Genomic DNA, 16002 nt, shown 5'->3' on the forward strand with positions numbered 1-16002 from the left:
TTATTATTATTATATATTTCTTTCAAGATTAAAAGTGCTTGTAAAAATAATATTTGTTACTTTCAACTCCTTTGATGCTTTATCGCGCATATCTGAACCTGTTAAACTATGAAGATGATAAACGTATTATGAATCAATAATATTGAATTAAAATAAGCATCACAAAATTGTAATTCAGAGTAAAGATATTTCTTTCATTCACGTTTCTTTTTCTTTTTTCTCTACTTACTGTATTCCTGTTGATATCGTCGCCTTAACACTTCATTTTACAAATTCACGTTCACTCCACGCGTTTGTTGCTATACACTTAAGCAAAGTGAGGTATTTCTAATAAATTTTAGTCCTGCCGCCACACGGCGAGACATACGTGACTTATAAACATATAAAAAGTGACATTGAAATAAACGTCTCATGCATGAAGAGGATCCACAAACGCAAATTTCAAATTCGTCAGGAAGTTCTATGCAATAACATTGTTCATGAATTTTTAAATATATTTACATAATCCATTCAATTTAGTTAGAAACTGAATAAGATTCTGATCATTCCTATGTCCTTAATTAATGATCCCTGAACTAATAACATTTAAACTGCCTCGCAGACACTTACACAGTGTCCAAGGAAAAACCAGTTCTGTAACAATTGTAAAGAGATTTACAATCACTGTGAAACTTCAACACATTCTTATAAAAAGGTTTCTACTTAGTCACTTTAATAGAAACGTTGTTGTTGCACATAATTTCCATATTGCTGTTGTGGTTGCTGCTGAGGATAATTCGAGGAATGACCGGCGGGTGGTCCACCGTAAGGTGATCCACCATAGTTTTGTTGACTGGGGTATTGATTCGATGCCATGGGCGGTCCATTGTATTGACCCTGATTATTCATACCACCATATCCTTGATAGTTATAACCATTATCCACGTAACCCTGATTACCACCGTAAACTTGTTGCTGTGGATAATTTTGGAACTGTTGATTCGATATGCTAGGATAGCTAAGAGGGGGTGCTTGTGGACGCGAGCAAGTCTGCTGACTGGTTTGAACATATCCTTGATTATAAAAGTTCGACACAGGAGCTGTTGATGTATTAGGAATTTGGTCTAATGATTTCGATGCATTTTGTTCAATAGTTCCACTTCCAAGCGCTAGGTGCGACTTTGGCACATATTTATTTGGAAGATCTCCCATTATATTAGCGATTAATCGTTTGGTTTCATTTAATATTGCATTTGGATCGCTAGTTTTCATTATATCCTTCGATTTCACCGGCGAACGTGACCTTGAATGTGAACGAGATCGTGTCCAGGATCTTGGTGAGTTTGACACCGACTTTGAAAATCCTCGCGATTTTTTCTTTGCTTTCTCGTTTTCGCTGACATTTTTGTCCGCTGCTTTATATATATCTTCAAATGTGTAATCATCATCGTCATCTGACAAATCTAATTTCGTCTTCTGTTTGTCTTCGTTATCATTTTTTATTTTCTGCTCTTCCTCATCGTCATTTGCAAACATGTCTATCTTAGGTTTCCATTTATCTTCCTCTTCAACAGGATTTTGATTTCCTTTACGCGCAGAAAACGGCGAAATACTTCTGCTCGATTTAATACTGGTTTCTGTGTTTTCTGGCGTTGGAGACTTTATTTTGGGAATCGACGTTGTTACTGACGTTGTGCCTAAGTTAACAAACGCTCTTAGTTTTTCTACCCGAACTGGATCGGTTACTTCTAATTTTTTTAAGAAATTAATAAGTCCGTGTTGTTCCTGAGTAGATAAGTCTTTAAAATTTTGCAAATGTGATTTCAAGTCTGTATCCGACAAACTCTCCATTTTAGAAGTTTGACGTTCAACTGTGTCCGCTGTTGTCAACGTTACAGGTGCAGACGTTGTAATTTGAGGAAGAGAACTGTTGCCTCTTGCCAGTCCCTTAACAAAATCAGCGGTAGTAACTGGTTTGTCAGAATTCTTGGATGCTTCAGCCATTCCAACAACAGCATTAATAAGAGTTTCCAATTCCTCTTGTGACACATTTGATCTACCTTGAGCTACCAAAGCAGCTGCTATTTGTTGAGCTATAGCTACTTTGTCTACAGTGCCAACACCAGGTACACTAACAGGTTCGGATTTAATTACGGGTGCAATTATCTCCACTGGCCTTGAATAAACTGTTCTTGGGATGTAACTTGCCGACTGTGTAGCTTCCAATTCTCTCTTTTTCTTCTTCTCTTCTTCCATTTTCTTTTTACTTTCCGCTGCTTTGTGTAGCAACTGAGCAATATTCTGTATCGCGGTTTTCGTTGGTGTTATGGCCATTTTTTCTATCATTCCAGCGAACAATTGACCTTTAAGTTTCTCTTTAACCGTTTCAAAAAGCACACTTACTTCTTCGTCATAAAGCAATTCCTCGGCAGAGTTTGGTTTTGCTTTTTCTGCTGCCAATGCTTTCGAAAGAAGAGATACTATCTTCGGCCCCAGAGAACCCAACTGTCCCTCTAGTGCCGTGAGCAATCTTAATAAGCCGACCACTTCTAAATCTTCAGTTAATATCTCGTCCGGGATAGGGCTTGGTGATGTGTCTTTCACCGGATAAGGAGTCGCATAATGTATTGGTCTTGTACGCGTAACACCACGAGGATAGTAACTACTTCTGTACATACTTCCCCTACCCCGCACATACGACGCATACGCGTAATCGCGATCTCTCATATCATGATGATCATAATAATCCGTTTTAATAGTTTTCGTGCCAACATACTCTACTTCATCGTCACTCTCTACACGATGACGACTTCTTTTAGGTGGAGACCTATCACGCCTACTTGGTGGTATCCACTTTTCTGGTGGTTTGTCTTCTGGCAATTCTAACCGTTTCCTAATTTCTTCTTTTCTCTGTTGCAACTGTTCGTTATGGATCTCGCGCATTCGTTTGGTCCAGAACTCTATCCACTCTGGCTTAAAATCATGTTTACTAGGATCTTTACCTTCTGCTTGTAATTCCTTGTATCGTCTATTCCAGAATTTCTTCCATTCGTCGGGATAAGACGGATGTTTTTCTGGATTCTTTTCGTGAAACTTCAATGCACGATCGAGTGTCTCTTCAGCACGCCTAATTTGCTCGCGATATTTATCCCACTTATCTCGTTCTCTAAGCGGTTCTGGCGAACGTGAACGCGAACGCGTACGAGAACGCGTTTGACCTCGCGAGTACCGTGATTTAGTGCGATACTTTCCACTTTTATCTATTGAAGTGGTCTTGCGATTACGAACAGGAGAGCGTGACCGTGAACGCGATGGCGAGGGGCTACTTGATATGCTTGAAAGCGACGAAAGAGATTTTGTTTCATCAGAAGGTCGTTTAGGAGACTTCTTTACACTGTCCTCTTCTTTATCTAATGGTTTACGGATATTTAACTTATCCCTCGTGAAAATGCGAATCTTGAATCCCCTAAAAAAGACAAAACACAGGCTTAACATTCGAAGTTGTTACTGGTACAGAAACCAACGATACTACATTATACTGGAATTATAATTCAAGTGAAGAAGATTAATGAAATATTTGTTATAAAATACTTTAATATTTTATTTTAAAGAAATGTTAACTTACGATTTTGTAGTGTCTGATTTAGAATCTGTTTTCTTTGGCGGTGATTTTTCATGTTTCTTGTCTTCACTTTTATGTTTGTCATCTAGCTTCTCATCCGCAGCTTGAGAATCTTTATGCAAGATCATCATTATAGAATTAAATAGTTCCAATGTGAATAACTTTGTATTGATAATATAAATTGTTATGCACTCACCTTTCTTTGAACCACTATTACCAGACGTTTCAGCTACCTTCTCTTCAAAGTTCGTTACCCATCGCACATCGTAAACATCCATAAATGTTAATTCTGGTGTTTCCCTGCATGTAGGAAACAGCCATTGATTTTAAGGAAATGTAAATTAAATTAAAAAGATTACAGTCGCGCACCATGTCTAATCACATCTATTGACTACCGTAAAACACGCAAATTGCAATGCTCAATTCGTATAATGCTCAAGTACACAGAGTTTAATGTAAAAATAAGAACATTACAACTTACCTAAAGTGATAATCTTGGTAGACTCTCTTGATGTACTGCATTTTACTTTTTTCAAATTGGTTTTTATCTACCAATTGAGGTTGTAATCTTCCAAATCGTTCTTCAATCTTCTTAGCCACTAACACCGATATTTCATTAGCTCCACGTTTATAATTCGGAGTACGCGGTAACTCCGTAATAGCTCGCGATATTGTAGGAAAATGTCTATTTAGGTATGTTATTCTATGATTATAGCTTGTAATATGAGCCATAACAGTACGAGGGTCGCCCCTTTTATCACACAAAACACATGTATAACTGGGTTCGCAAGAATCATTATCAACCAGTTCAAGTAGATATTCAAGGCCAACGAGAGGAGAACTTCTATGGCGATCTAGACTCATCTGAATTGTTGTTGTTCTAGTTATTTGGTCTTCCATACCAGGTGGTACTGGTTCTCCAGGTGCCAAACCATCGCCAATAGCAGTAGACTGTGCTGGTGGAGTCGTTTTTACGATATCAGATCGTTTGGACCATAATAAAACTGGATATGGCCATTCGTCTAATTTCATTTTGTGACGATTACACATGTTATGATTCAGTAATTTGTGAGCTCCGAACAAAGCTATGTTACATATATGACACCATATATCACCATCTTCTGTTTCTGAATACACAGGTCTGAGCGTGCCATCTTCAGCAGTGACACTGCTCCTCATTAAACGTTTTCGATCATATTCTTCCTGTGAAATATAAAAACTTCATAAAGTGGACAAATAGCTATGATTTCAATAATATATTGCAGTACATAACAGTATATTGGTAATTAGTAGAATATTAAACAATTTGTTTAACAACATGGTAAAGGTGTATTTTGTAAAGAGTACCTAAACTTGTGACTGATTTGAATAGAACTGTTTATGTTAATATAAACATTATTTTGCATTCAGTTGTAATAAATACATCTCGGAATATGATTAGAATTCTAATTTATAGGTTCCCTAACAAACAAATTGTAAGTATTACGTTTTGATACACATGCTTTGATGTGCATTACCTTATCCTTGCCTGCTTCTGATAAATGAGTAGGATTACGACCTTCTATATCTAGATCATCAAAATTCTGCATAGCTGATCCACGTCTGTGAAAAATTTTCACCAAGAATTCTGAAAATATGAAATTATTGTAAGGTTTAAAGAACATAAAATGCAGCATCAGGGTCAGCAATATGTAAATCAACAAAGGTAAACACGAAAATAAAGTAATAATATACACTATACTTCTTAATATTGTAGGAAACAAATACTATATGAATGAATTACTTAAATGAATGAACTAAAAATTTTGGTAAACTAGAAGTTATACACATATTGATAGTAAATATTATAGTTGTTGTAGAATAATTGTGAAAATAAACTGAGAAAGTAATATTAATTTATGAGCCAACCCTGCAGCAGCAATCACAAGTATGCTTGCCACAACTTCTCTGATGTTTTTATATAATACAGCTACAAATTTTAGTAAAGTATACTTACCAGTTTAAAGTCGTACATGCTATTATAAACAGTTTCAATTCACATACAACAGTGTCTATATCTAACATTTCCATCAACAGTTTATTGCTTTATTAAATGAAAGTATAAATTTGTATTTAAATATTAATTTTACATTAAAATTTGTATTTAAATAATAATTAATCATTTGTAGCATATGTAGGAAAATATTGCTGAAGATGCTTTCAGCAACAAATGACAATTAGGTTTATAATGGCATTCAGAATAAGTTTTTATAATATGCTCGATACAAGAAATCAACTCTTAAGTAAATACTTACACGTTCAGGAAATTCTAAAGGTATGTGTTAACTTATAAAATAAATACGTTCTTAAGATTATTAAGTGACATTTAACTTTTCCTCTTTAATTTAAGAATTACTCGATATAAGTACTATTATTTGTAGATTTGCCGGAGTATAACAGTCATTCCCCAGTTACTTACCAACAGAAAGGAAACTTCTTATATCCGATAATGTTTCCAGGATGCACCAGTACCACAAAACATTAAACAAAATGCACCATACAATGACACTAGTATCACGCAAAGTTAAGAACTAGAATAACTTTGCAATTTACATATAAACGAGAAAAAATATAGCCGTTCATGGTGAAACAAAATTATGTTTTTCTTAGAACTGACACAACTAATATGGGTATTGTGCTACGGCTCTGGCACAGCAGGAGAATGAATAAGACATATAAACGATGTGTCTCTTTTTATTAAGCGGTGCTTACTTAAACAAATTAGACTGCTAATAACATAAGAACAACAAAATCATGGTGGCATTTACAGAAGAGCCTGTAATACACGCAACCAAAAGGTTATACGACTGATTATAATCCGCAGAAATTGGGTAATATAAACAGTACACTGTTTTCACACGCGCCGCTAGATTTGAACAACCAGGCGATCTTAGTCAAATGGCGATCTCATGGTTTTTAATTAATCTTCCCTATACTATAAATTTTATTTTGTCTTTTTCAGCCACTGTAGGCTTAAATTTTAACCTTCGAGAGCAAGAGAACTAAAAAGAGGCGGGTTGGACTTACCAATTTACCAGTACGCGATGGTCACATTCGGCAATCCCCGCTGTGAAAAGTTCCGATTTCTTAATTTTATTTTCGATAAAAGCTTTCGGTGGCCATATCGAAAAAGAAATATTCAACTGCAGATCTGCGCATGACTGACCTGCATCCAAAAGTCGCAGTCGGTAATTCATTGCCGGTAGGAAACATTTTTACCAACTTCTTCCATTTTCAGGACGCTCAACCCAATGCTGGCTAACATACGGCCCCTCATGTGCTTGTTTCCCCTTCCGACTTTCAGTCGTGAGCGTGACTTTGTCGTCAAGGAAACCGCGCGATGCTAAGAATACGATCATGACAGGCCTAACGTTACTGTAAAACAAAAGACGTTATAATTCTTCACGCGAGAAGCAATCCTATTATGTATGTATGTTCTAATCATTTTTAGCACGTCTCTGCGCCATGGTAACAGAGGACGGTGGTGGGGGATCACTTTTGCCTCCCTGCAAAGAAAGTTGGTTAGCGCTGGCTTAACCCTGCCAAAATCCATTAAAATGAGAGGAAATGGCCTTAAAAACTACCTGTTACTTTTTAGCGTGATCAGAATTCAAGGAAAACATATTGTTCCTTATGACATGATCAAATCTCACTTTCTGGACAGCACATCTGTTGGTTTCGCGTACTATTGAATTAACTAAATAGTTCAGGAATGATTAAATATTCAAGATTTCCAAGTGCATATATTGTTTTCTTGATTGTTTATATCAATAATTGGAGTATTTGTAAGCAGAAATTTTGATGATGGAAACGATAAATTATTAATATGTATTTGTAAATTATAAGTATATATGTTCAGAATCAGTTTCCAATTCTTTATCAGACTCGACATATGATAGAACTATGGTCTGTTTTTCGAAAGATGATGCCTGGGAGGTAGGCTCGAGTTTTCGCGGTGTTGCCGCGATCGCGAGACACCTACGGTACTTGTGTCTCTCTCACTCCTCGCATCTTGGCCAATGCCGTGCGACCGTCGACGTGAGTCCTCGCCTACGGTCGTCTGTCTCTTTCATTCTTCGCGTCTTGGCCAACGACGTCCGACCGTCGACGTGAGTCCTCGCCTACGGTCGTCTGTCTCTATCACACGTATTACAAACCTCTCGAGAAGGACCTACCTACAACCTCAAGGAGTGGGAACTGCGTTCGGCACGTGGCCGTCAATCATCCATTGTCTGGAAATGGCGGAGAATGTTGACGAGACGCAGAACGTTTTCACACGTCAAAAATTAAAATACATGAATAAGAAAAAGTTTATTTCTTTTAAAAGAATGTATTGTATCCAAATATTGAGCAACATATTAAAAGGAGATCAAATTAACACGTAGGTTGTTAAACGCTACACGTGGAAATCGCAGGGTAAAGAAGGAAGTTGGTTTACCGAGCGTCTGAGCGAGAGGCTCGCGAGCCGAAGTGCCGGAGGATGGAAAGAGACACACAGTGGCATTGAGACCGTGCAACGTCGCACGAAATACGCAGCTCACGTTGGATCTCCGCTAGGCCACGCGCCGAGGCAGGCCAACCTCCCAGGCATCATCTTTCGAAAAACAGACCATAAAAAGATGTTTGTGGATTTAGTATCACGAAGTTTAAGATCGTACTATTCGTTTTGTACGACACTTTTTTAAATCATACTGAGCCTAGCCCTCTCTTTTAGATAAAGAAATGTAACGTAATAGGAAATACAGAAAACAATACAGAATATCATACGTGTGAGATGTTTGTATTCAAAATTTAAAAAAAAAAACTTAAATTTTCTCAACTGCTTTTGTTCTCCAACATTCACACATAAAATCTACTGGAATGTTATACAAATCATCCAGGATGTTTCGCTACCATTTGTTCTAATAATAAGTTTGAACTGTTAAAACAAGTATGCGCGAATAACAGCGTTTGGAATTAATATTTTTTACATCATTTTGAACAAGAAACGATAGATTCGAAAAAATTTTTTTCTATTAACTGATGTACACACATAACCACTGTTTGAAAATGAGTATTTTAGATTCTTAGATTATGTTACAACAATGTTCATTCTTTTGTTTTATCTTGATTTCAGTGATCTTTCAAATAACCGATTTTCACTATTGTGTATCGTTCATCTTTTTCAATATATTTATTATAAAAGACCCGAGTACACTAATGAAAAGGAATAAAATATTTTTAAATGTCAAGTTGCGAAATGATTTAGGAAAAATCGGGTATCTAATAGTTAAAAAGTAACGCGGATTGTAAATATATATTAATGAAATTTCTTTCATTTTATGTGCAGTTTCGGAATAATTCTCTACGAAAAAGCAAAAATGTTTAAAATATAATATAAATATTCAGTTTTCAACATTAAATATTAGACATATTGTATGAAAGCGTAATTAACATAAGAGATTCGTAATATTCATAAATATAATAACAAATTAGTAATTCGTTTCTAAGTATAACAAAAAATAAGAAATAATTAATTTTATTACCTTTAAAAATATGCTTAAATAACTTCACCTACCAACGATCATATTTTAATATTATTTTTATACCAGTAAATGATAAATATGCAAATTTATGAAATTCCCAGATCCAATCTGAAATGCAATATTCTTATACTCGACGTCGATGGTTTCGTGACTCGGATTACTGGTCATGTAAATTTTCTACTTTTATCAGCTGTGAAGATCATACATTGAGAAATACATTTTATACTTCAACCTTTTCACTAACTAAAAGAGAATCCATTGTTTTTTAGTAAAACTACTGAAAAAATACAAATACGTATGAACCTTCTTCTGAAGAGAATTTTTAAAAAATTTCGATAATATTTTCTAAGAAAAATGAACGCATCAATTAAAGAGTTAAGAAATATGTGGAGTAGGGAAAAGTATGACTGTTTCTTTATTATGATATTATTTGTTTGCTACGAGAGCGATAACATTTGGTTCTAAAAAGCTGAAGTCTGATGTTGCTTGTCTGATTATTCATTCACAAAGGGTGACACAACGGTTAACACTAACTTATTTTTAATAATTTAGAGCATTATAAACCTTTATATTTGCTAGTTACTGCAGACTTTTTCGTGATAATTCGAGAATCTGTTGTAAAAATAGTGTTCTGGAACTTTCCATATTTTCTGACAAAAACTAATCCCATAACAAGGTTTTCCAGTATGTTAACCTAGATACATTCATGTATCGATGCATCCAAAATGTGTTAAAGAAGTTTTTAATGAATTTACAACAACGTTGGCAGAATATTTATTTTTTTAATCTTTCATTGAGTATCGATTTTGAAACAGAATTATGTTTCAAGAAACTCTAAATACATTATTCTGTTGTTTTAAATGTTTTTGAAATTTGTACATTTTCGTTACCACTTGAAAATTTCAAGAAATCCACGTATATTTTCTTGAAACACAGAAGTTGTTTATTTTATGCGAAAATGTTCAAAACGAAAATTTGTGTTCGGTTTCAAGGCTGTAAAAATAATTTTCAAGCCTCAACGAAAGTGTATATAAAAATGAGCTTTAGCATATAAAAAAATGCTTTAGCATCAAAGTAAAAAGAAAGAACTGCGTGCAACTGTTAATTTTGAACGTAAAAATGATTTTGTACACTTTACTTTTGTAAGAATTGGAAATAATTTCGAATTCAGACGTCTTGTATGTTTCAAATAACATCGTAAGTGTAGTGTGGTGATTTAATCCCTTTCTATCTTCATATTGACTACATTATAATTTAATTTCTTCAATATCCTTCACGCTGACATGAGAATAAAAAGGTGATTGATTTGACATAAAGAGATCTTTTCATGAAACTCGTGTCAGTTACTAAAAATGACAACAAAATTTTACGAAAATTTAGAAAATAGAAAAGTGAGTGATGCTTCGTGCTGTTTTAGGAAGAAATTAACCTAAAAATTGTTTTACAAATTTTTTGAATTATTATTAATTTATTTTACAATTTTCACAATTCTAAATGTCTAATTACCAGTGTAACTTAGAAAGAAATATTTAGAAAATGAAAAGTAAGTTTCTTCTAGTAAGTGAAATACGATTTCTGTGATTACTGAGTAGTAGTTGCAATATAAGGAAAAGTGAAATTAATTAATTAAAAAATGTAAATTATTTATTAATTCATACCATTTGCAATATTGTGACGTCAGAGTACTTTCACGTGTATGGCTAAAAGACAACGAGGAGAAAGAAAATTGTGAGAAGTAAAAGTTAAAACGAATTGCTAACACAAATCAGGGAAATGTTGAGTTTCTTGTTTCAATTCGAAGCAAATTGGAAACTGGATAAGTTTCTCGGTTTAAGTCAAAACGGATTGAAACAGAAATACGTGCACAATTAAAGTTTTAAAGCTTTGAAAAGTGTACTCTTGCGATGAACATTGATATGAGCTGGAACTGCATTTAAGTATGATGTCTTTAATGGTACCAGAAAATGAAAATGGTAAAACATCGAAGTGAAAGTAACTTATTTAAATTTATTTCTAATTAATTACTTAGTAAGAAAACCTGGGATAAACTTTGAAGAAGAAAACGCCTTAGCTTATTAAACGAAGTAGACTGATGAATGCAAACTTTCTGTATTAAACTTCCCTACAAGTTTCAAAAGATGAAAAAGTTAAATGCTATAAAATTATAAAACTTTAAGAATTAAGAAAAATTACTTCAATCGCTGAAATCACTTTTTCTTTTACTTACAGCTACAATTGAAAGTAGATTGTTTCTTTGTTTTCATTTTTATTTATGTTTTTTTTTCAGAATACAAGCAATAAAAATAACTATTTTAAACGTCGATTGACACAAACTTTACCGAACGAAATAATAAACCATAAATAAATAAATATATATATTTGCAGCTAAATTGCACATAAGTACTTCGTATTTCTGTGTAATATTGTGAATTTTGAACTTTAGTACAGCAAGTTTTATATCGAATGCAAAAAAAATGACATTGACTAATCTATTTCTAATTTTCTAATTTGATCTAACTTCTAAGCATTCGAATATTTTTATGATATTTATACAGTGTAAGGCGATTGAAAATATTTTATGAGTATTAATTTTCTATTATATTTTTTTATATATTCGTCAGAAATGAAACTTCTTTATATTTGGAATAACATCAAGTTGTTCGTAATCTCAACAATATGCCGCCATCACCAAAACTCCTCAATAATGGAAATATTATATAAAAATTAATTTGTATCTTTATTGATAGCCATACGCATATTTGTATTATGGGGTTTTTACTGACCATGAATCATATTACGCTTCAGAAAGTCAAGAAAAATATTTAAGTCATATTAAATTGTCGTCGTAGATACTAATTAAGTAGTTTGTTAGGTGTATCAATAGACAGTTCACTATATTCTGTTAAACTATTTTATGAAAAATCAAGAGAATGTGTTGTTTTTATAGTATTCATCCTCGTTCGTCAATATTTTCAGCAATTATAAAAAAATAGGCGGGAAGAATTTTTGAAATTAATCTATGTTATTATTTCATTAAAACAAAATAGCAGATTATTCATTCGTATATTCTCTGGTACACCTTGCATAGAATTTCTAAAGCTTGGCATAATATGCAAAGCAGTAAGCACTTCATCGCCTTCGTTGTTAGTTTCTTCATGCACCTCTATTTCTACTGCAGAAATTCTGTGAAACGACTATGCAATTTTTTGCAATAAAATTTCTTCCATGTACTTGTTAAAAATTAGTGTTTCAATATTCAAAACGTATCGATCACGAACGTTCGAAATCCAAATGTTTCGTTCAATAAACGTTTCGCGATTCAGTCTTTTCGTTATTGATCGCTCTGATATCTAAACGTTTTCTTAATGAACGTTCCGAAATCCAAATATTTCGCTAATCCGTAATGACAGACGTGGGAGTATTGTCACTTCAGTACAGACATGCAGTCTCGAACTCGAAGACCGCTGTGTTAGTGTGTTAAATAACACCCTATAAAGACTTTTTACAGAGCCAGAGTGTATGAAGTCACACTTTCCAAACTTTAGGGGAGAACAAATCAAAGGTGCAAAGACTTTGTAACTTTGGAACCATTCGGTAAGAATTCAACTGGAAACAATTGCTACCTTCGAAATACTGAATGAACTTTAGACAAGTCTCGATATCTAAAAATGGTAAATATTGCATTAAGTCCTCTATGTGATGGATTTTCCACTGTTCGCTCGGAACAGAATATGGAATACTTTTAAACTATTATATTAAAAACTACACTATATATCAATAAAATTTGATACGGGAAACATGTAAAATGACATTTTTGTAAAAAAGTGGACTTAATACACTCTGGCTCTGAAGTCAAGGTGTTCTTATAGCGAGTTACTTTAAATTAGAACCAATTATGTCTATACAGATATTCATAAATCTTGAACAATCTTCAGATTTACTGAAAACGTGTGGAATTTTTTCAAAATTTCTGATAATAATCAAATTACACAAGAATGCATATTTTATTAGGTTTGGTAGAAAGTATAAATGTTCTAAACACAACAATGTAATAACGTAAAATAGTATTAGAATTTTCTAAAACATTGCAAGTGTTTCTGCTGCTCTGGTTTTACACTGCACAATCCCGATACACAAAATAATTTCCATGATTGTATCATCAAAAAGGAGATTCCAGACCGCTTCAGGGTGTGAAGACACACATCTTGCAGCATTCTTCAGTTCAGGGGATTGTACAACAATATTATGCTCTAAAGTCTAAAGTACGCTCTGGTACGTACAGGATGTCGTAATTGTTTGATACGATTTTTATCGTCAAAATTACAATGCCTCTTCATAATCCTCGTCGTCAAGCCTTACTCTTTTCGATGGGCCCGCATTGCACTCGTTACTCACAGTTATGTTGTAGAATACGCAATAATAAAATTATTTCGTTAATCTAATAATTATTATGTTAATACAGATTTGACGTCTCACAGACCACGACACATTTTTTAGAAAGAATAAAAATCTAGCTACTCCAAATTCTACTCACTAACAAAGGGTACATTGTTGCGTAAAGGCGTACTAAGTATTACATAATTACAGAGTAGGGTAAATGATTTTGCACTTCGTGAACGTCTCACAGACCGCACGTCTATGATTATTTACGGGTTAATAAACGTTCTGATATCAAAACTTATTGTTACTAGACGTTCCGATATCGAAACGTTTTGTTTAATGAACGTCCCTATATCCGAATTCTTTGTTAATAAACGTTTTGATAGTCAAACTCTTCGTTACTGAACAGTTCGAGATCGAAACGTTTCTTTTAATGAACGTTCCAAAATCGAAACGTTTCGTTAATGAACGTACCGATAGCTAAACGCTTCGTTTAATAAACGTTCCTAAATCCAAACCTGTTGTTAAGAAACGTTCTGATATTCAAAGTTTTCGTTCCCGAACGTTCCAAAATCTAAACGTTTTGTTAATGAACGTACCAGCAGTCAAACGTTCCGTTTAATGAACGTTCCGAAGTCGAAATTCTTCGTTAATTACTGTTCCCGTAACCAAGACTGGGATCACTCGTAATCTGCTCACTGACTATGCCCGTGAGTGGTATGGTCTGGATGTTGGTAAGAAGACGTTTGCAATCAAATCACCAGCGGTAGCGGTAATACCCGGTGGAAGTAACCGTAGCAGTAGGGGCCCAACATGTGCTGGGCCCGACTGTGTAGTGTTTCACGGTCAGTCAGTCGGTCATCGTCTTTCGCTGGTGTGCTTCAAAGATTCGTGAGAATCACGCGGATGCGCGTTCCTCCGAGTCGATCATGATCCTGAGGCATCTTCCAATCATCCTCGTGCAATTCGTTGCACTGACGAGCATCGCGTATTCGACGGAAGTGCGGTGGAGTGTTTTATCGTGGATGTCGAACCATGTTTGCGCTCTGATCATCTTCCCGGTGAGCACACATCAATGGTCGCTGTTGGGTTTGAATCTTTGGCCGAGTCAGACCGTGGAAAGACCCTCCAACAATTTTAACAAAAATCCTATCTCGAGGGGTAAGTTCAAAGGACAACTCGCCGGAGTGCCGTTTCGTGTTCTTTTGTACTACGACCTTTCTGGAGAACCGTAACGCGGGAACGGTCACTGTTTAGTTTAGAATTTTTGCTGTTTTCAGTCTCGCGGCTAGCATCAGTTATTCATTTCACGTATTTCTGTTCTCATTTCTTCACACTTCTTTGTCACAATTATTCTTACTTTGGAATTTAACTGACCGCGTGTTCTAGCTTGAAATGCCTGTTTCGTTATAAATAGACTACAAGTAGAGATTAACCGTATGTTAATTAACGTTTTTAAGGATTTTATTCTATTGTATTTATTGAGAAAAAAGATCTTAGGCAAAGTTTGACCATAGCCGTAGGTACAAAAATAAATATCTATACTTATCGTTAGTTTAACAATTATTTTAAGGTTACCAAGTTCAAAGTTAGCTGTATATTATCCGAATTCACTTTTACAGTAAACGCATAAGGACTCGTAGTGTAATTATGAATATTCATCAAGAGGAATGTAAATGATTTTTTAATAATTCTTATTTTGAGTGTCCACTTTCGTTTCCCTTGACGACTGTTCATCCGTTACATTAACTTTACAACTGTCCATCTATTAGATTCTTTTGTATTGATATTAAAATTGTAAACATAATAGATTTTATTATTATTACACTTAAATCAGTTTTTGATTTTTTTCTTCGAGTTGTTCGATGACACTTTAATAAGCCTTTTGTTGGGAGCATTGAAAATTCACCAATCAATTATTCCTTTAATTGCTTATTCATTACCCATGCTTATTAATCTGAATAGAATACGATTTCACCACATTGGAGTGTTAAGCGGCGCAGTCCATGTGGAGCAGAAGATCCGTGTAAAGTTAATTATAATATTCATGAATTACAAGACCGTCGTCGATAAACACATCCCATTCATATTGAAACTTTACGGACTCTAACAGCTAAATTAAAATTATACTTGCGTGGCTCGCTTCTATTTCTAGCAACTAAAGATACGAAAACGTTCAAGATCTTTAACCCTCGTTCAGCTATGCATGGATCTGTACGGACCCAGCTGCAGAAGACCAGTGTATAAATTTCCAACCTGATATTGGGTATTTGATGATGTTCTGAATTATTGAAGTGACAGAACCAACATTAATAATTCCTAGCATCATCAAATATTTGGAAAACATAACCAGATAAACGTATCACATACAAAATATTCTAACACTATTATAATGTCTAATTTTTTTTATTTCTAAAGTGGCAGAACTAACGTTGGAAATAAACAAAAATTTAACAT

At 34.3% G+C, this 16002-nt stretch overlaps 2 protein-coding genes across 2 annotated transcripts in view; one reads left to right on the forward strand and one right to left on the reverse strand.

Moving 5' to 3' along the window:
- Nucleotides 1-551: 551 nt before the first annotated feature.
- LOC107190489 (uncharacterized protein CG7065-like) lies at nucleotides 552-5216 on the reverse strand. Its single transcript, XM_015579298.1, has 5 exons — nucleotides 5119-5216; nucleotides 4083-4804; nucleotides 3798-3901; nucleotides 3605-3713; nucleotides 552-3445 (listed from the first exon to the last, which is right to left on the reverse strand). The coding sequence occupies exons 1-5, from the start codon at nucleotides 5188-5190 to the stop codon at nucleotides 712-714; spliced, it is 3741 nt and encodes a 1246-aa protein (XP_015434784.1). The 5' UTR covers nucleotides 5191-5216; the 3' UTR covers nucleotides 552-711.
- A 9258-nt stretch (nucleotides 5217-14474) lies between these two features.
- The window catches only part of LOC107190469, a 52699-nt gene continuing 51171 nt past the window's right edge, over nucleotides 14475-16002 (forward strand). Inside the window, exon 1 of the mRNA XM_015579274.1 lies at nucleotides 14475-14706. Within this exon, the coding sequence (XP_015434760.1) occupies nucleotides 14475-14706 (232 nt within the window). The remainder of the gene's footprint in view (nucleotides 14707-16002) is intronic.

Source organism: Dufourea novaeangliae, unplaced genomic scaffold (assembly GCF_001272555.1).
Source record: "Dufourea novaeangliae isolate 0120121106 unplaced genomic scaffold, ASM127255v1 scaffold193, whole genome shotgun sequence".
NCBI lineage: Eukaryota > Metazoa > Arthropoda > Insecta > Hymenoptera > Halictidae > Dufourea > Dufourea novaeangliae.